Source organism: Alosa sapidissima, chromosome 5 (genome assembly GCF_018492685.1).
Source record: "Alosa sapidissima isolate fAloSap1 chromosome 5, fAloSap1.pri, whole genome shotgun sequence".
NCBI lineage: Eukaryota > Metazoa > Chordata > Actinopteri > Clupeiformes > Clupeidae > Alosa > Alosa sapidissima.
This window is the reverse complement of record NC_055961.1, coordinates 35356886-35378977: the sequence shown is the minus strand read 5'-3', so window position 1 is coordinate 35378977 and position 22092 is coordinate 35356886. Positions and strand designations below refer to the sequence as shown.

The window sequence follows — 22092 nt, the reverse complement described above, 5'->3', positions numbered from 1 at the left end:
GTCTACTTTCCCCTTTTTCCTCTTGTCCCTCTCTTTCTCCACTCTTCCTGTCTCACTCTCTCCTCACTCCTGCGTTGCTCCAGAGGGACCTCTCTCTGCCCTCCTGCTGAGCAGTTGCCCTCAGGTGATGTGATTGGTATTTGCGATGAGGCCTCCTCCAGCACTAATCTGTAGTTAAGATGCAGTCTGGAAGAGTGTGTGTGTGTGTGTGTGTCTGTGTGTGTGTGTGTGTGTGTGTGTGTGTGTGTGAGTGTGTGTGTGAGCCTGTGTGTGTGTGTGTGTGTGTGTGTGGAAAAGAGGATTGCAGACATCTGAGGAGCCTCATCTCCTCCATCTCACTCTCCCTCATTCCCACAGGAGAGCTTAGTTCCAGCGGCCTGAGAAATAACACACACTCACAGTTACACAAGGTTTCTCTCTCTCTCTCACTCACTCTGAACACACACACACACACACACACACACACACACACACAGCCTATGTGTTCAGATGGTTGAGGTGCGATAAGTCTGAATAAATAGGGAAGCTACTGAACCGCAGTGTCCCCACAAGGCCACTCAGTGCAGTTAAAGGAACATTTGAGGAGGAACCCAAGCATCTCTAGGATACTGTTTGTATATCACAGTTTTCCCCTCTTGACCACTTTGAAATCATGTGATTGAGAGATTTGTCCCTTTCAGTGCACCGTAGCTGAGAGTGTTTTTCTCTTGCCTTCCAGATGAGGAGTCCCCCGGGCATTATGGCTTCCTGCATGTGATCGTCCACTCAGCCACAGGCTTCAAGGAGTCAGCCAGTAAGTCAAGTCCTTCTCAAGCTGCAGGCAGAGTCGCCAACATTCCCTGGGTCCTACCCTCTTCTGTCTATTTGTGTGTGTGTGTGTGTGTGTGTGTGTACGTGTGTACAAGAGTCTGTTTGTGTATAAGTGTGTGTCCATTCATGCAAACTTTACTTGTGTATGGTTCATAGATACCATGCATAATTCACACTTCACAGAGACGAACTGTTGCTCCGTCAAGACTTAGAAACACTCCAGTAATTTACTACACATGTTACAACCCCCTCAAACGATGCCAAAGTGAGGCTGAGCCTTAATGTTTCCCTTAGTTCTCCCCGTGGAAGGTAAACATGGTAACAGCAAGTCCTTAGTGGGCGCAGGCCTGATCCTATCTGCGCTATTGACCCACCGCTCTGGTGGGGGCCTGGTCCTGATAAAAACAGCCAGTGAAGCCGCAGTGCTGGTCCCAGCGGAGCTGCTCCTGACCGCAGCCCTGCATTCCTGCAAGGCCTTTCATGTCCAGGGGCAAGCCACAGAGCTCAGGGGGAGCCGCTGATGCAAAGCGCCCTGAGGACACACATGGCCAAGGGAAAGTGGCCAGGTGGAGGAGGAGGAGTAGGGGGCGGAGGCAGTGTTGGGCAGTGTTGGGCAGTGTTGGGTGTGTGGAGTTTGTGATTGCTCTTGACCTCGCCTCAGCATGACCCCAGCATGACCCCTCACCACACCCCATCCCCGCAGACACAGCTTACACAGATCTTGACAATCAGCTGTCAGATTTGCTGCAGGGATGCGTGCGACCTTCCGCAAGTAAATGTGTGTGTGTCTGTGTGTGTGTGAGAAAGAGGGAGGGAGAGGGAGTTGTTATATAAGCTTTAGAGATATACTAAGAGGCTAAAGATGACAGGACAAAAATAACAGCAGTCGGTCCGCAGAGCTGCTGTATCTATAACAGAGTCTGAGTAAGCGCTTTGGTAGTGTATGATTGGTCATGCATCCACTGGATTGAGAAAGCTGCACCTGGACATTAGTCATGGTTTCTTTAGTGCAGTGCCAGGGTGTGCCTGCTGCAGCTTAGACCCCTGGTCATATCACAGTCATGCCTGCTATATACACTGCTCATTTAAGGTAATTTTAGGTCACTCTCTCCCTCGGTTTGGAGTCATAGTACATTTTAATAAGCTTTCTTGTACACTTGATGATTACCAGACATTGAGGGATAGACAAAGTGTGTGTCATAACTAATACCTGCCGTGTATAAAGAGCATAAGCACAGCTAGCATTGTTTTGATCAGGACATCTATTATGACGTGCCAGAATCCCTGAAGGTCCTTTCAAATCTGGAAAGGAGTCTCAGTGTGTCCCTGCTAAGCATCAGGCCACAGTAGAGCATTTCAGTGTGTTTTAGTTCTACTCTTTCACAAGAGTGGCTTGTTCCATGATGCTGTTTTTAGAGGGCACATTGCAGGAGGAGGATGCCAGCAACTGTTTATGTTCTTTTGTTCTTTCCTCTGTGGGAAGCCTGTGGTGTGCATTTGTCAGCGACATTTTAAGATGGCTTCAGAGGCATAGCCACTGCACTGCACACACCTCTCCCTCATCTGTCTGCTATTTGCTTGCTTTGTGTGCAAAAAGGGGAAAAGAGGTGTCTGCGTGCGTGCGTGCATGCGTGCCTGTGTGCGTGTCTGTGCATGTCTGTGTGTGTCTGTGTTTGCGGGTGTGATATCTCTGTGCTCTTATTTATGTATGAAGTTTATTTTTTTCCTACTGTTGCCATGCTAAATTTGGATGAAACCAGGAGACATCTGCTCCGTGAACACTGGGGCATGTCACCTTCTTGTACTCACATGAGGTGCAAACCAGGCGTCTCCGCCACCACACCAGCTTCATTTCATTCATTTTGCAAGACAACACTGCACATTGGCTGCTGTTAGTCGGCTTCTCATCGGTGGGATCTGACTCCTCAGGATGTGAGCGAGCCGGTCTCGGAGAAACGTGCGCCAGCCTCGCCGGAGCCCCCGCTGAGCCCAGGCTCCTCCGAAAGGAAACTAAACCAAATCTGCGCTCAGGGCAACGGCAGAAAACTGGGTTGTGGACATAAGGGAAGGGATTTGATTGGATCCTACAGAGAGAGAGAAAGAGAGTGAGCAAGAAAAGAGTTAGAAGCTGACTGGTCTAGAATGTTCAAGCAGTATCTTAGCATCAGCTTATCCCAGCCTTTATTCCCTGGTGGTGTTCAGTTACTGTAGACTCTCAAATCATCATCTTTGCAGAAGTACAGTGCTGTGTGTTTGGTTCAGGTTTGTTATTCAGTCGCGGTTGATGAATTTTCTTTCTCTCAGACAGTTCCCCTTTTCCTGTTCTTAATCTAATTCAGAGCTTATTTTATTCTCTCCTCTTTGAGAGTTTGTCGTGCCCCCCCCAAACTCTCTTTTTTATTAATGCCATCACTCCGGATCCCGTCCAAATGAATTAGATTAGACTCTTTCCTGTCTGAAATTGTGCCCTCGTCCCCTCTTTCCTGTTTCAGTCTTACAATAGACTCAACTGTGACTGGGTCGGGGCTGGCTTTAGTAGGTGAGCCCTCCCATGTGCGTCCACAAACTGTACACATTCACCAGCAGTGCTGGAGGGGGGAGTTGCGGCTGAAGGTATGGGTCCTGTGAACCTGCACAGACAGGGGGATTTTCTCACAGAGTCGTTTCATTTCCCTTTTATCTGTGTGCACCCCCCTAATAATGACCACCCCCGGTGATCGGACATCCTGACATTCATCCAGTCGGCAACGAAGGCCTTGAGACGCTGGCACACGAGGGGGGGCTCCTTAAGGCTCCTTGACTGTGAAAGGTAAAACCTTCACCACCTCACGTGCAGAGACTGAAGTGGAGATGTCAGAGCTCAGTTTGTGTGTGTGTACATACGTACGTACGTGCAACATAACAAACACTAATCATTGACCACCAGTTTGTGGGGCACTGCGGTCACACCACCCAAACATCCTTGACGTCATGTTGTAATTGCTCACTTGCCCACAGCATGATGAGGGAGGAGAGAGTGAACATGAAATGCACTGTGTGTTACAGCCAGTGACATCTAACATGGGGTTGGACTTCAGTCTCAATAAAATATTAATTTGCTCCAACTCATGTTCCCTCTTCTTCACATACAAAAACAAATGCTGACTTGCTTTCCTTGAGGAGGATGATGACATGTCTGTGTGAGCTAATCGTCAGCTAAATGCACTGCAGTCTTGCACTTTTCTAGCTCTTTATCAGCCGCCTCTCTCTCCATTGACCTCCCCGCTGTTTTACCCTGACCAATGACGGGCACTTTATGGCTGTTTTTTGTGCGAGAGCAGAAATAGCTCCGCCGTAAGATCTTTACACTTTACCCAAATGCCAGTCAGCTGAATGGAAAGCGAGCTGTTCTCCGCATGGCTCCAGGCTCCTGTCTGCTCTCCCAAGCACCCGGGCACTTTAGCACGTTATCGCTGCGTCGACTGCAAACCTGACACCTCGGCACAGACCCCTGAGATGCCTGGGCCAACTTCCCCGTCTGGCTCATCTTTTGAAGTTCTTTTTTCCCCCCTCTGTCCTCCTCAACAGAAGTGGGTTTCTGTGCCTCAGTACTAAAATCTGAAACCTCGGCGGGCCCAGAGGATATGTATTTGACCTGCTTTTCTCCTTTTAGTGTTCGCGGCCGGGCCAGTAAAGCCTTCAAGAAATGGGACGCTCGGAAAGAAGGAGGCTTGTTGCTGGTTAATCTGTTAAACTGGCCTGGGGGCTTTTAGCGGAAGATTCGTTCCTGCAGCTCGTTTGGTGGGGAGGTAGCGGAGTGGTCAGGGCAGAGTCCTCCTCTCTTCAGGGGTCATCGGTGCTCCTCAGACTCCTGCCTCAGTAGTCCTCTGAGTCTCCTTCAGTGGTGACTCGACATTTGCTTTGCGAGTGCTTACCCTTGACTTCCTAGCATTATGACAAGGTCAGCAGGCTAGTCTGAAAATGTCATTGACCCCTTAAGAGGTCAGACATTTGAATTCACTCATTCTGAGCAGGAATAGCTAGCTCGGTGTTCCAAGACCATGTACTGTACATACTGTAATGTTCGCTTTGGTCTGGACATCGGCAATGAGAATTAATTTTGGTCGGGGATGTTACCAGTGAGCATCATGGGAAATAACATAATCAGATTTGTGGCAAGTGCCAAGTTAGGCATAGCCACTAGAAAATGAAACTTGATAGAATCAGTGGAGAGCTGTAACAGAGTTGTTTCAACTGAAATAGTTTCTAGATTAAAGGTCAGAACAACACAAATTGTTTCACTGTCCAAATATAATCCTTTTGTAGTCAACAAATAGGTAGGTTATATGTACTGTACTTGTGAAATATGGCCCATAAAAACATCTGGTTTCACATCCCTGCATTCTGCCTAGTTGATCCTGATGGTTAACCTTAAACTCCTCTGTGAAAATTGAGTGGTGTCTGTAAGACAGGTGGAGAGATGTTTCTCCCCCTCCTCTCTGCTAAAGCAGCACATCTCACACAGGTCAAAGGTCACCGTGTGTAGCCATCCATCAACCTGTCGAGGGAGGCGGGGGCGGGGGTGCGCGGTCCAATCAATGGAGCTGGGCCATGGCGCAGTGTGTGGGGGGCAGCCTCCCTAATGACATGGCTCTGTGTAAACGCATGGCAGCCCTATAAATGAGTGCATTAGCACAGCTGACGCCTTCCTATCCTGGGCTAAGTTATTCGTAGCCCCCCAGGAAATAGCTGTTTATGTGTGCCTGTGTATGTCTGTGTGGGTGGGTGGGTGTGTGTGTGTCTGTCATGGCTGAAAAGTCCTCAACTATCACTACATTTGCTTTGTCGACGTTGACACATATGGGCAGTTTGGCTAATTAATGGCCACACATTTTGATGGAAAATTGTCAGTGGCTCGACCCTTCCCACAGTTTTATTTTAATGACTTCTCCCGGCCTGATTTTTATGTCATTAACTTAACACATGGCTCAAGGCAAGCTCAGACGTGTGGCTCAGCAGCTCATAAACCTGCTCCATTATTGATTATTAGGAAGATTGGTTGCATGGTCTGTTTAGGGCACTGTATCATTTTAATATATGTTTAAATGAGAACAAGAAGACATTTTGGGATGTATGTTATTCATACAGGTATACCCCATGTTTTAACAGCACCCTTCTTCCCCATTTTCTCAATGTTCCTGTTCTCAATCTAGATCTGTATTGTACTCTGGAAGTGGACTCCTTTGGGTATTACGTCGGCAAGGCCAAGACACGTGTCTTCCGAGACACCACAGAGCCTACCTGGAATGAGGTGAGTGTTTGTTTCACTACATTTGTCAGTGACAACAATTATCTGTATGTAAATGTTAAGATGCTAATTAGCACAGAAACGGTGGTATCTGTACTCGGATTTCTGGGTCTGTGAATATAGTTGTCTTTTAAAATAGCATCACATCACAGAAAATACAGTTACAACATCTAAAGAGGAATGAACAGTATCTACAGTACACTTATCTAGTATGGATTGGTGAAGAATTTAATTCAGGAGGATTTGACCAAAGACAGGCTGACTGAAGTTCTATTTCTCTCTCACTCTCCTTCTCTTTCACCTGTAATCCTGCCTGTTCATCTTTATATGTGGGCTTGTAGTTCAGCCTGGAGTAGTGATCCAGCTCAGTTAGGAGAGGCCCTTCCTCTCTAATATGATCTCGTTTTCACAACAGGAGTTTGAGATTGAGCTGGAGGGCTCCCAGTGCTTACGGATCCTCTGCTATGAGAAGTGCTACGACAAGTCCAAGCTCAACAAGGACGACAACGAGATCGTGGACAAGATCGTGGGGAAGGGCCAGGTTCAGGTAAGGAAGGCCGACCCCCTCCTCGGTTTGCGCCCGATTTCATCAGCATTGCTTGAATTGCTCTGAAGTGCTTTGAGAACCCAGCTTGGCCCAGCCCTGAGAAGCCCAGAATAGCACCAGCGCCACAGATACCACGTCGGCCGGTTTCCCCCAGTGAGTCAGCGCTATTGTCATCAGAGCTCTGTCCTCAGCAGCCTACGGCAGTTAGGTGGACGCCCCCTCTCTTTACTGATGTGAAGTGGTCGGTTTTTAAAGTCTGAGAAGAAAACGGTTCACTAAGTTGGCTTTCCTCCCTCGTGTGGGAAAGCACACCATTAAACATTCACTTTGAAAATGCCATGTTGTGTGGGATGGGACTTGGGGTTGGAGGGGGAGTGGAATAGTGGGGTGGGGGGGGGGGGTGCAGTAGTGGTGTTGTGAAGACTGGTGAGTCATTAAAACGTGGCTTTCTTCCATCTGCTGTGGTTTCCCGTTATAAATACTCACACGGCAAGCACTTTCACCTCATGTTGAATTAACGGTCTTCAGGTCAGTTGAGTGTAGCCTCTTGTGTGAGTGTGAGTGTGAGTGTGTGTGTGTGTGTGTGTGTGTGTGAGTGTGTGTGCGTGTGTGTGAGGATGAGAAGCAGAAGTGAGCCCGTGGCCCGTCTGTCTTCCCAGTCATCCTCCCTAGTCCTGGCGTTGCTGCAGCGGTGTCGTCCGCAGCTCATCTCTCATGTAGCCGTCTGGCCGTACCAGAGACACAGAGGGTGTCGGACGGTAGGCAGGCGTGCGTGGAGTGGGATGGACACAAGAGACCAGGCATGCACTAAATAACACACCAGGGGAGGGCCAGTCTATCTCCCGCTGAAAAGTAGAACACAGCATGAGACTGCAGAGTGTGTGTGTGTGCGTGTGTGTGCGTGTGTGTGCGTGTGTGTGCGTGCGTGTGTGTGCGTGTGTGTGCGTGTGTGTGCCTGTGTGTGGGTGGGTGGGTGTGTGTGTGTGTGCCAGAATGTGTGGCACTGGAGTGTGTATAGGGATTTGAGCCAACTCTTTGGTGCATTGTGCAATGGGCCGTGGGCTCTGGGGCGGTGTTTGTGTGTGCCTAAACATGGCATGAATGCCAGTCTGTCCCAGCAACAAGCAGCGCTGCTGCTGCATCACAGCCACAGAGACCCAGGACTGTTCCTGGAAACAGAAAAGCAAACCTTTTCCCCTCCTTTCATAAACGCTGCCGCTATCACATTACAGGACCCCGTGTGATTGTTTATTAAAACTTTATTAAATGTTTTTCTTAGCTCAACTAAGTGCCTAATGATTTCCTTCCCACTTTGAATGGGAACTGCTCTCGTTGGTCAGCTGGCTTCCAAATTCTCAGGCTTCTCATAGCAGGAGGTTGTTTTTTGAGTGGCTGAATTTGTTCTTGTGCGTTACTAAGGTCCGGTCTGTTTTCCCCCCGTCGTCTCACGTGAAGGTCCTCTCTAGGGAGACGCTTGCTCAACACATCCACACGTCATCCCCGAGACATTCCGGCCTCGCTGCTCAGACAGCTGAAGCCGTAACACGCATGCAGACTATGCCTCTGTCAGACACGGGCCAAAAGAATAGACAAACTATTCACACATTCCCATCTCATCAGCCCCAGAGTATCTCACACCATGTACTGTAAGCATCCCTCGGACGGAGTAGCACAACAACATCCTCTCAGCTGCCCTGGCCCAAAACCTTCCGCCACCGCCGCTACACTGACCCTCACTGTTCTGTTATGGTGTCCCTCTGCCAGCGAGTGATCTTTCTCTCTAACCTCTCTCTCTTTCTCTCTCTCTCTCTAACCTCTCTCTCTTTCTCTCTCTCTTTCTCTCTCTCTCTTTCTCTCTAACCTCTCTCGTTCTCTCTCTCTCTAACCTCTGTCTCCCTAGCTATCTTGCTATCTATCTCTACCTCTCTATCTCTCTCTCTTCTCTCACACTCACTCTATCGATCTCTCTATCTCTCTCTTTGTCCTTTTCTCTCGGCAGCCGTCACTCGTGGCTGTTAAACTGTTGTGGGGTGCAAAGCTGCCAGTGTCGTAGCAGCTGTGTTTTGCTCGGCTCTGAGCTGTGAGCACATGAGACAAGTGAGAGAGATCAGGGGCCTCCATGGTGGGGTCAATTGAAAGCGTCCCCTGATATGTAGCCTGGCACCTGTCGAACATGCAGCTGGACGTCCACCTCTAAGTCTTATCAGCTCGCCTCTGAGCTAACAACCTCGTAATGACGCAGCTGCAACACTGTGTTTGTGTGTGTGTGTGAAGAATCCAGGCAAAGAAGGGTTATTATGTAAGTGAACTCGGGCTTCCAGAGTTCCAAAAGACTTCCATTTGTACACGCCTCTCTGTCTCTTGGCGGGCATCTGTTTTTTCTGTGAGACAGAGGGAGACGGAGAGAGAGAGAGAGAGAGAGAGACAAGACAACAGGGACTGAGAGCATGTACGTGCTGTCACGACCATAGCCATCTCTCATAGGATGCTGCTGTGCGCTGCCTTGGAGCCTGGGAGTGGAGGAGAGCATGTAAAGCAGCTCCCAGACAGCACACAACACTGTCACGCTCACGCTCACGCTGCGCCCACCACTGATATGAGAGTGGAAAGCAAGAGTGGAATTACGTGTACACGCCCCAGTCTGAACATGGTGGGAATTCAACCAGTGACTGAGAGTGTGCTTATGTGAACAACAGAGAGAGAGAGAGAGAGAGAGAGAGAGATAGAGAGAGATGAGTTTCGTAAGAAGACAGATGTTGCCTGAGTGGAGAACAGGTGGAAGAGAGAGATAGAGACAGAGAGAGTGAGCGTCAGGGCCTCATGAACGAGGAAAAAGTGGGTGAGTGAGTGACTTTGTATCGCCTCTGAACGTCCTTGATGTGTAGCGTTCCTAGCGCTCGTAATTGGATCCTTCAGTGTCTTGCTGTGTGTGAGTTAAGCCTCACAGCTATAAACACAAGCCGTCCACAGGGCATATCTGATTTCAAGCACATAGTGACAGAGCTGACATTGTGCCACCATGGAGAAAAAACTGTCCAAATGTCCACTTGCAAGACTATTATGTTGCCACAACACTAACTGTTACTCTTACAACAGTCCATATAAATACAGGCAAGATCAGCACTGTGAGTTTGTTTGTCCTCCTCACAGTCCATCATGTGCCAAGTTCTTCTTCTGGGTAACCATGAAAGTGTGAATGAAGTGGGTTTGTGCAGAGCAGCTCACTGATAAAGGTATCTGCAGCCCACCTTCACCAACAGCCAGCCCCATATCTCCAGGCCATGCCAGGCTGCACGCTCCGTACAACAGGCGTTTTCCTTGGAGCTGCTCTGTTTTGGTTGCTTGTCAGGCTTCCTTTGGAACAAGCCAAAATGTTTTGCTTCACTCCCCGGAGAGAAGGCCTGATTTATTTAAGAGGACGCTGGCTCCAAAATATAAAAAGCCCTTAAATGGTCACATTGGGCCCGAGACTCTGGGTTTTTAGTGTTTTAGTGTTGCCTTCAGCCCATTTGGCTCAGAGATGGGAAAGTTGGTTATAGTGCTGTCCATTTATAAATTTGAGATCTATTTTATGTGTAGGCATCTTCATAAACATATTAATGTCACAGCGTTATATGTAATGTGACCAACGTGATTGCATTAGTTACATAATCTGGGTTGTCTTGTTATGTAGAGGAGACATGAAACAGAAGGGGGGCTATTGTAAACAACAATTTTTCATCAAACTGAGAAATTGAATCAGCGGCTACCCCACAGGTACTGTAAGTCCATCAACAGACTCTTGTCCAAGCTGTCCCCAAGAAGAGACCATCCATCAGCCGTCACATGTAAACAGCCACTGTGCAGTAGCATTTCACCCTTATCCACCCAGATTGAGTCTGCGTATGGCTGTGATGGACCGGTCTGCCTCAGGCCATTCATTACGGCTCTTTTACACAGGTCACACCCATAGAAGTTGACCTTTGACCTCTTGGTCTCTACGGTAATCTGCCATTAAACAGTGACAAGGTCGAGGCCATTTTTCTCCTGGCTGTGCTGAGATGGACTCACAGAGCCACCTGTGGGCATGTGCAGACAACCAATCAATGCTGCACTGGTCCTGCTGTGACATGTAAGCGTCATTTAAATGAAGATGTAATTTACATGTCAGTTATTGAGCTTGTGAAGAAACTTCATTTACATGTGAATCATGTGAGCCTCTTTCCATCATCTTTCAAGTCTTTTTTTCACTTTCACACTGGGCTGCCTAATGGTCTTACTTAGTGACCATATTGTAATGCGTGTCATGTAGCGTATTAACAGGACGGAGCAACGTGGTCATCCTTACCCTTTCTTTGGACCAAGGAAGTTTGCCGTGATTAGCTGATTGTATTCTCAGAGGAGTAGTTATGCAACGTCTCGGATGACATGACATGGTGTGTCGGTGCAGAGGAAACTTTTCAGATGCAGAGCAGGAGCCAGCGGAGCTTTAATTCTCCCTATCTCTTTCTTTCTTTCTTTCTCTCTCTTCCCCTCAAGACCATCACTCCATCGCCACCAGTCTGCTGTGCTCTCGGGGAGCCACTTGAGCTTCCTACATGTCTCCCTCTTTCTGTCTGTCTCATTCTGTCTCTAAGTATGTCTCCACACCCCTACCCCCACTCCTTAGATAGCATTCTCTCTTGCTCCCCACTTTCTGTTTCTCTCTCCTGTCTTTTCTCCTTGCTTCTTTCATCCCTCCCTTCTCACTCTCCCTCTCTCCTTACTTTCTCTTTGCCCTCCTTTCTTTCTTTCTTTCTTTTCTTCTTTCACAACCTTATCAGCAGGAAGGCCTGTGCCCCCAGCCTCTCTCTCTCTTTGCCCTCTCAATGGCCCTGAGAGCTCTTAGCTGCTCTGCGTTGGCTGTGTCCTCTGGGAGTGTGGCCAGTTAGGTAACATCTCCAACTGCCCCCCCCCCCCCCGCCCTGGTCCCCGTCCCAGCACAGGGTCACACCGAGACCAGTCTCACCCAATCTCTCACCGCAGCATCTTGGCCCTGTAGACAAAGCCGTTTTCTTTAGTCACACACACACACACACACACACACACATACAAATACACACGTGAGGTCACCCAGCTCCGGACGGAATGGGACAGAACATCTTGTTCTGCGCAGAAAGAAAAGGGACAGTGATCTAACCACTCTGGCCCGCTTCCCAAACTCCCTGCGCCTTCAGTCCCCCACCAGAAACCCACCAGACCCAAAAGAGCCCCAAAACATCTCTCTCTGTCTCTCTCTCTCTTCATCCCAGGCTGATTTTGACTGAAACCCATTAAACAACACCCCCCCCCCCACACACACACACACACACACACACACACACACACCATCACTTCACCTTCTCCGTGTGCCAGGGCACTTTTGCGGTAATTTGTAACCTGATCCATTTGAACGGCTTTCCAAAAGATAATAGGAGACAGAGTCCAGGCGTCAGCAGCAGCACGGGAACAAAGCTGAACCCCATGCTGCAGGCCGACAGGCCCCCTGCACCAGACACAGCTACAGTACACTACAGAACATTACATTAGCGCAGAGCGGCAGCCAAACACCGCTGGATTTATATTCAGCCCATTAACGCACTTAGCCTGCATGGAGGCACACACATGTGCGCACACACACACGCACATACATACACACACTCTTTTTCGCACGCACACACACACACACGCACATACACACATACAGACACGCACTCTCTCTCTTAACTTCTCTTTCCCAGTTTGTGCCGCTGGAAGGTTTTTGTTCTGACCCAAGACTACATTTGCCAGAATTATAGAGTTCTGCTGAATGTAACATGTGTACAATTTTTAGAATACATTTGGCAGGCACTGTAGATTCCTACTGTCTAGAGTTTCTCATTAACGGCTGAAACTGTGGAGGGCTTCCATGGTTCAGTTTCTTCTGTTACTGTTTAAAATGTCTTTATTAAGACGGAGCAGAGTTTTTGCGCACGAATGCCTTTCACCTCTCCTGGGTTGCAGGCTACCAACGAGGGATCTCCAGACGTCTCTATCCTTGGCTGCTTTCTCCAGTCGGCTGAGTTAACGGCATGATTTTCACCACCATAATTACAGCACTTCCTGGAATGCCAGGCTAACTCTGTACAGTTTTGGAAGCTATTTTGAATCTGCTTTGCTGTCATTAACAAATTTTCAGTCGTCGCTAACCGAGGCATGAATCTGAGACACTGTGAGAAATGTTGTTTCAGAAACCATTAGACGTTCCCGACAAATATCTGACATGTTTTGAAATTCAAGTTGGCAGTCTCACCACTTAACATTCTCCTTGTGCAGTGTGGCGGGTGATCAGATGACACAGGGTTGTGTCGATGTACAGTCAAGTGCTCCCGTCGTAAGTGTCTCACAGCTTAGGTCTCTTTGTGTTTCTTTGTCTAGGCTGACTGGCTGAGATCCCATTGTTTCAGTTATTCGTTCTGTGTCACCTCACACACGGTGTGTGTGTGCGTCTGCTGTGTGTGTGTGTGTGTGTGTGTGTGTGGGGTTTGTGCCCCTGTGTGTAAATGAGATCTGCGGCTAATGGCTGTAATATGGCCTCCCATTCATCATCTTCTGCCTTCCGTCATGTCGTGCTGTAATCTGTCATGTCACCTCCGCCGCTCCAGTTTCCTCCTCCACACGGTCGACCCCCCACCCCCACCCTCCGCTCCTCACCCCCCACACCCTGTGGGACCCCTGGGGCCATGCATACAGAGCAGGGCCTGTCAGAGACAGATGGAGAACTTGGGTGCTTCCTCACGCCCGCTCACAGCACGGGGGTAAATTCAGACCTAATTGGAGACAAATTCATGCCATGTAAATCACAACAGCTGCATCTGCTTTGCTGATCTTGTCTACTGTGTGTATACTCTGAGCTTAAAATGTTATTCTGCCTGAATTCAGCCATCGACTGGTCCGTTTAAGATATGAAAATTGGCAATATGCCTATAGGCATATGACATCTTCAAAAATGTCTCATAACTTCAGGCAGCGTCATTTATTTATTTTTTGCGTAAAGCCCTATATACTGCTTCAAGTCTAAAAAGCGTGTGTGTGAGAATGATCTTTCATACCTGCTCTGTTGTGCCCACACTTCAAGTATTTTCATATGTTTTCTAGATGAACTCTGAAAACCTTTTTCAGATCATTAGTATGTTTTACATCAAAACACCCTCATTCATCTCGTGAAAAAGTGAACAAAATACCAGCCTTTCTATTTCATCAAGAGACATCCTAAGAGGCATTTTTGGAGGACTAGTCAGCTTTCTTTGATCATGCTATCATCAAAGGCATCATTGTCTGTATGTGGAGCACTTGTCATAATGAAATATGTGCTTCGGTTGGGCTCAATAATCTAATTATTCTTTTATAAATGAAAAATAGAATGTGCATCTAACTGTACAATGTGTACACTGTACAAATGAACACAGTGTGTTTGTGCACGAATTGGTTATAGAGTCATATGTCATATGATATGATGATATGTCATATTTCTATAAAGGAGATGATTCATCTCTAAACACATTGGGTTGGGATAACGTTTGGGTGGGAATTTCAGAAAAGCTGCAGACATCCAGTCTGGATCCACTGCTGTGTATTCTGCATGTTTGCACTGGTTGTGTGTTTGCAACACGGATTTAAAGTGGCCTTGTGTCACTCCTCCTTCAGTCATGCTGTAATGACTGTCCTCTGGCCGTTGTGAGGAATGACTCTTTTACAGGGCCTCTTGTCATACACTGTAATGGATGTCTGAATGAACATGATACCATAGATCTGGCATGCTGGAGCGTCTTCTTCTATCGTTCACCTGGATGTCTTCCATCCATATTGTCTTATTGAGAATGCTAACTGGTACCATCCAGCCCGAGAACAAAGGCCATTCTTGAGCGAGGCCACCCCTTCAGCCCTCAACACCACGCCGCTTGGGAACAGCTCACAACGTTACATAATCTGGAAAAGGAGAAAGTGTGAGCGATCAAGAACAGATGTAGGATCCTCTGAACCCTGCGTCATTTACAACACAGCCATGAGACGGGAGAGAGAGAGAGAGAGAGAGAGATTTGAGATTTGAGATTTTACTTTATTGCAATGCACAACAGCACAAAACTTCAATCAAACAATAATGAACAAAGTATTTAAAAAGCAGAAGCCCCAACACACAACAAATAATAAATAAATAAAGAGGGAGAGACTAGAGAGAGAGCAGAAAAGGGTGAAAGAGGACACACAGATGGGATCCAACTATGAGCACTGGTATTAATGGGCAGTAAAAAGACCTGAGCTCTTTCTCAAGCCCCAGGGATGGACCATCAGTGTGGACATTAGGTCCACTTAATTTCATTAAGTTCCCCAGAATGGCTTAGCACTTTGTTTGCCTGTTTGCCCCTGTCCTTCCTGCCAGGTCCATCATGGCCGAGCAGAATTTAGTTTGGTGATGTTGACACATGGCAAAGTCACATTCAATTTGACAGTGCAGTCTGGTCTCACAAACGGCTGTGCCCTCAGCACTGGCTTTTGGTTCTGTACGCCTAAACAAGGTGCAGCCAGCATAAGGATGGGGAGAGAGAGTGAGAGTGTTTGTGTAATGACGTCCAGCATCTTGAAAGCATAAAAAGCTCATGTTTCAGGGGCTTTCAGTGTGGCAGGGGGCCTTGTGGCTCTCTCACTCCCCCACGGAGACCGCACAGGCCCCCTGCAATGTGTGCAGCAGGAGCGATGGAACAAAGGAACGCAGAGAGCAGGCTATCGGGTGAGCTGTGTGACGGCATGTCAACAGCAAAAATCATAAAGGTGCACTCATGCTTCAAGCTCCTCTCGAGGATCCACAACCTCCTCCCTCCAAAACACCCCCACCCGCGACTCCCCTCCATAACCAACCAACCAAACACACACAGACACACACACACACACACACACACACACACACACACTCCGCTTCATCATAAACCCTGAGGTGACAGAGGCAGCACACATCAAACCCTCTTTCAAAACAGAGGTATGGACACCCTTCCAACCCCCTTCTCCCACACACACACACACACACACTCTTTCAAAAACACAGATACTGTTTTTCACTCCTAGTAGCCGCACACATCAATCCCCCATCTGCACGTAAAAAGCCTCAATAATGGAATCTGGTGTCTCTGGGGCAGCCTGTCCTTCAATCGGTCATGCAGCTGGCCATAACAAAGGGCATGCTGGCCAAAGGTTATGTTTTTATCGTATGGTATCGTATCGTTAAGGGTTTATTCTGAAATGAAATTGGGGTGACTGTCTGACCTCATCCTTCACTGACTCCCAGACCCCCATCACAGCACATTACACCCTTCACCATGCATACCCATAGCTACCCATAGGCATTGCTCACGATCCTATTCCTATTGTGACCTGACTTTTATCTCATTGTTTTTCAAGCAGTCGTGCCAGGACCAACTCCCAAGTCCTGAATTCAGGTCCTTGGAACGTGGCGTAAAAAAGAAATCTGTTATAAAACCATGGAACAAAAGTCCTGTCCATAAACTCAGAGTTTAATATGGGCAGCCATTTTTATTATTCGGCCACAGAGGCTTGTTTTCCTGTGACCGATCCGACACTAGTTTGTAGTGTTGGTTTTAATCCACATTTATTTACAAATCCAAGCATGATAAAAAAAAAAAATGCAGAAGCTAACATTTTTATTATGACACGTCGCTTGTTTAATCAACTGCATCTGGGCACATCTGTGCAGGATGGTCCCCGTGAGTCGTTTTTGGACGCGTCTTGCATCCAGGAAGCGGAGAGGCCACGGGTGCACATTTGGACGGCAGGGACGCTGAATTCCTGAGATGGTTCGCTCGCGCTGCCGAAGCGGAATCTAGAAGCCAGGGATTCTTCCCTTCTGCCGTAAAACTCCTGCTATTTATCGATTGCAGATGAGAACAGCACAGAGAAAATAAAAATGAACTCTTGGCAACATGGGAAAATCAGTCGTCGTGCACCAGTCTGTTTGTGCTTCGCGCTCCAGTAAAGCTCATTACACGCATGGCTTTGCTGAGAGACTTGGTGGCTCAGTGATTGATCATAGCCATGGTGTGTGTGTGTGTGTGTGTGTGTATGTATATCCCTGGGGGTTTATGGGGTGCATCTCTATGTATTTATGTCCACTCAAGCCAAGGTTTGTAGAACAAGGGGAGGCAGAGCTCTTCTCTGTGTCCACTTGTGGTCAGGTTTGCAGTAGTGTTTGCATCGTGAGTAAAGTCTATGGGGTAGATGCTGTATTGTGTTGTGTCCAGTGATGGGTTAGTTCACTGTGAGATCCTCTGGTGGATTGGTGTGCTGTAAGAGGTATCAGAAGGTCTGAGGAGGGAACAAAAAAGGAGTGGAGCACATTTCTTTTCATACCTTCACTTCTTTATTTGCCTATTCCAGATTCAGGAATTATTCCCTTCTTTTTTCTTCTTTTTTATTTCTTTTCTCTCTCATTCTTCTTCCCCCTTTGTTTTTCCTTCTCAACCCACAAGTTATTTTTGCTGTCTTTTTTTTCGTGTGCACACACACACACACACACACATACACACATTCCACAAGCCCCTGGGCATTTTCGAGTATTCGCCATACTGTTTGTTAATCAGATTTCCCATGAATAAGAAGGCAAGGTTTTACAGCAACATGCAAACCATCTCCTCTCCATTCTGTCTCTAAAGAGCTGGAAGCGGAGCATGCATGTAGTCTGTCTTCTTCCCACCACCACCTTTGTCATCCTGAACTCATTTTCTTTCTTTTTTTCTTCTCTTTTCAGACCCTTATTTTCCATTTTCCATTTTCCAGCCTTCATCCCTCCATTCTCTTTTTCCCAACACTGTCTCTTTTTTCTTTCTTTGTCTCTCTTCCTGCGATTTTGCTTTTTGTCCTCTTCTCTCTCTGTTGCTTTCTCTTAGAGCCTCTCCCAATATCTCTCTCTCTCTGTCCACCCCCCCCCCCCCCCCCCCATCTTTCCCCTTGTCCCATGCTGCTGTTGGCAGCGTCCGTCTTCATGTTTGGGTAATGGGCCCCAGAGCTGCTGGGTGTCCTAGCGTGGCAGGTCTCTCCCAGCTTTGATGTGAGCAGTGGGGGGGGCAGTGGGCCTGACCTGCAGGGGTGATCTCGGATGGCTGTCTTCCACAGCTGACAGGGGGAACAAAACTATGTTTGTCTACTTGGTCTCATGTTCAAGAGGGAGTTGGAGTTGGAATTGGGGAGGTGGGGTGGTCATTTGGATTACCACAGAGAGTAGATGATACGGTTATAGTTTATGTATACTGCATTAGGTGAAATGTGCCCCCCCTGTGCGTGCAGTCTTGCAGAGATTATTTACTGTTGCAGATTTGTTCCAGATGCAGCTTGATTTTTTTACTCTGAAATGCCCTCCTCTACATGAATACTGGAACTGCCTCTGCGCTTCGAGCAGAACAGAGGCAGGCAGGTTGACCTCGAGCACCAGAGCGCCCCTTTGAATGCCTGGTGCAAACTCATTAGGCTTTGAGGAATTGGGTGCTTCTGGAAGTGGGTATGATGTGACACAGGTGTGGCTGGATGGGTGAGAGTGGGGTGGATGATTTGTCATTTGTGGGCAACATGACTGTGACGTGCTTTCTCACGTCTCGAGGCAGACTGCTTGTGACAGAGCACAGGTGTGTCAGAGTGATAACCTTGCTTGTCACCATGACATCACAAAGCAATATTTTATTTTTGGAGATTGTACAGGTGTGTTTTTACAAGATGTTTATGTTGCATTCCTGTTGAGTGAAACACAGTTATCAGTATGAAAACCTTCCCAACAAGTAGCAAGTAGGCTGCAGTTCAAGCAGTAGGTCACATATTGAGGGAATTTCAGGAATGCCATACGTATATAAACATACATAAAGAAGATGACTGATCTTCATGCTGTGGGTGGTTGGCTGATTCCATGGGAGCTTATGGTATGCTTGCTATGATCAAGACATCAGTGTCTTCCAATCATACAAGACGTGATGGATATTGTTTTGATGGTGTTTGTTAAGTTTGCTTTGAACTCTTGAGCACCAGCGGGCGGTTTCTTCAGTGGACGTGGCTACTGTAAGCCGCCTTAGCCCTGTTGTGTTCCACTGTGTTTTGCACGCACGGGCATGACTGCCTCCTGAAGCCCCTGACCCCCCCTCCCTTCCCAGCAGTCTGCCAGATAGCAGCCGCTCCTACCGGCCTGTGATGCCATTGGACGTCTGTAGCCCGTCTATGTGGGCGTGATCATAATCCAGGTATTTGTTTTGAAAACGCAGTTGGGATTCCATCCATGCAAACACTCACACCGAAATCCCGGTTTGACCCAGATCTGGTTCTCGTCTCCGCCGTGGAGGCTGCCGAGACGCAGGGGCGTCCTCACTTTGTCAGGAGGGGAAGAAAGGCAGACTCAGGCTCCAGGCTCATTGGGTGGCCTCGGCCTCCACCTCCCTGCCCTTCCGGAGGCTTCCTCCAATCTATCTGCAGCACGCTTGATCCAAACGTAAACTCCAGCGGCGGCTCAGTGATGGAGCGGCGCGGCGCAGGCCCTTGTCTCCAGGGTGGGCGCATATTCCTCATCCATAAGGCCTGTTGTTAGGCTCACAGCTGCTGGGGAGGCGTGAGGAGGGTCTGATGCACACTGTTCAGAAGGTGTTTATTTAGGGCATAAGGGCATTTTCACATTCTTGTGAGGCCGGGGCTTTTGAGGAGGCAAGCGGCTTTACTAACCGGGAGCTATCTGTGTCCACGGGTCATTTTCCCCCCCTACAAAACAGGAGTGAAGGAAAAAGAGGGAAACAGCGGAAAGGTTACATCTTGCATTATTAAGTCTGCCTACTCATGGCACTCATATCTTGAGAGAGGAGGCTGAGTTTTTTTCTTTCTTTCGTTCTTTATGTAGAAATAAATATGGAAATGCCGGTGAAGCATTTTCTTTCACCTTTATATGGCATTCAGGGACATCTTTATTATGGAAATGCTCTGAGGCTCAGGGTGTTGGTGAGATACCTCTGTACAGAAGCAGAGGCAGCTATTTACCCTCACGGGTGACATTTAATTTGCCCTACCCACTGCCACTTTCCCACTTCCTGTGGAAACCTGCTGAACTTTGCAGACGAGAGTTGTTTCTGTCTCCTTGCCCTTGCGCCAGGGGCGCTGAGGTGATTCAACAGACTGGTTGGAGCGAGGAGAGGACCAGTACGCTAGACAGTGATAGTATATTTTTACTACCATATTTCTCTTAAGACTCAATCAGGACGATGCAAGATCAGGATCCAGGCTTTATTCTTTTCAATGAGGGGCCAGTGGCCCTCAAGGGAGAGAAGTACATGTTTGTTTCACCCCATCATGGATTTCACCAGATTCTCTGACTTCTCTGACTATACAGAAACAGTCTACCATATTTAAAGTTACACACATAGAGAAGGAGTGACCTCTAGGTCCAACCCAGTTTGAATATGCAATAGAAAGGGAGGATGAGGATTAGGCCTTCATCAGGTCTGGTCAGCTTCTATTGTCTTTTAATTAAAACTACCCCCTTTCCTGGGAAGTCCTTCAGAGGCTTGGACACATGCTGTTTTACAAACATTAACATTTCACACCTGGTGATAGGCAAAAGGCATCTAGACAAGCTTTCATTGAATTCAAGGATAAACAAAGGATGCTTGCATACAGACCAAAGACACACACAGGGTACACATGGGTACAAAAATCACAGATGACCATAAGAAGTACGCAGTATGTACATTTACAGAAATGAGGCTAATTCACACAACACTTTCAGCAGGCACCAGTGTGGAACGCATACACATTATGATGTCATTCCATCATTCATCACGCCGTTATCTCCTACGTGTTTGGGGGCTATAGCCAGACGCTGTGGAGACCTGCTGTCCTTGCCCCAAGGGCACCCCAGGACTGTGGTTATTATGGGGTTGGGGGGAGAGGGGGGGATTCTCCCCCACCACTTCCTTATATAGCTGTTTACTATCTGGGAAAACAGGAGAAAAAGTTCCCAAGTCACTGCGCAATCAGCAGCGTTTCCAGACGTATGTAGGGAATGCATAGCGCCTGAGTCACTGAGCTCCACTGAGGGTTACTGTGGACTCACTGTCGGTGAGCATTACTTCAATGCATATCTTCCAGACATCTCAACATCTGTGGAATATTAGTGTTAATGCTATGTATACACATGCATCCTGTGTGTGTGGATGATTGTGTACATGTTTGTGTCCTCATTTCCACTGAAATAAAGAGAAACTGTCCTGTGAGGAATCATATGTACAATGAGCCCAAAGACGGAGAATGCAGCAGTGTTTAGATCAGGGCCCATGTGAACGTATCTTTACAGTACAGCACATCCAATCGCCAGATCTGCTGCAAATGGAACATTGATCCTGCTCAGCCTCACGCCTCTCCATTAAATTGACCCTAATGCCAGATTGTGGGTGTGTTGCTCCTGCGACAGCAGATTCTGTGTGTGTGCTCTCAAGCATTCATCTAGATGCTGTTTGTTTGAGATTGGAGAGGGGGGAGGGCAGCCTCTGAATTATGAATGGGAACAGATCAAATATTTACTGTCAGTGTTCCAGGGCCTGCTGGACACCACAGAACCAGTCTCCTCAAAGGGTAATGTCAGCGCACTAGCTGGAGGGCTTAAGGTCTTTTCCAAACATGCATCTCTCTCACACACTCTTTTTCTCCCTCTCTCTCTCTCTCTGTCTCTTTCTCTCTTGTTAACTATCTTTCTATGTATACATCTGTCTGCCTCTCTCTCCCTCTCTTGGTAGAGCAGTTCAACATATGTGTGTTTACATCTACCAGAGACACAAATAATCACCTCTCAGGGGTGCATGACCCTGACTTTGAACTTTGACCCCTCAACCTATATGGAACTCCAGCATATGTGTGTGTGTGTGTGTGTGTGTGTGTGTGTGTGTGTGTGTGTGTGTGTGTGTGTGTGTGTGTGTGTGTGTGTGTGTGTGTGTGTGTGCACGTGTGCGTGTGCGTGTGTGTGTGTTTGTGAATACCAGTGTGGGCTTATCTGCCCCTCTTTCATTTCCACTCTCCCCCCATCTTAGCTGTGTGGTCCAAAGCCCTCGGCATCCTCTCCCTGATCCAGCAGGACATCAGCCACTTCCTGCTATGGGTTTTAGCTGAGGAAGATTGGAACACTGTTGGGCCTCAAAGACTCTTTCTTGTTTCAGATACCTGCCTGATCTCTTTTATTTTCTACTTTTATTTTCCCCATGAATGTGGGGAACGCTCTCACTGGTTTTCAAAGCAAACTGTAGTACAGCTTGGAAACTGTACATTCAACTGTAACAACCACATCAAATATTTATATACTGTAAATACTGAAGAGAAACGTCACAATAGGCCTGAAAACATACTCATAGACCATGGAATGAACAACCTTCTGTGCACAGAACACGTTATG

At 47.7% G+C, this 22092-nt stretch overlaps 1 protein-coding gene across 4 annotated transcripts in view; it reads left to right on the top strand.

Moving 5' to 3' along the window:
- The window catches only part of abr (ABR activator of RhoGEF and GTPase), a 145579-nt gene that overhangs the window by 93588 nt on the left and 29899 nt on the right, over nt 1–22092 (top strand). For all 4 annotated transcript variants that reach the window (XM_042091147.1, XM_042091148.1, XM_042091149.1 and 1 more), the window contains 3 exons: nt 719–793; nt 6003–6100; nt 6513–6644. In XM_042091147.1, the coding sequence (XP_041947081.1) occupies nt 719–793; nt 6003–6100; nt 6513–6644 (305 nt within the window). The remainder of the gene's footprint in view (nt 1–718; nt 794–6002; nt 6101–6512; nt 6645–22092) is intronic.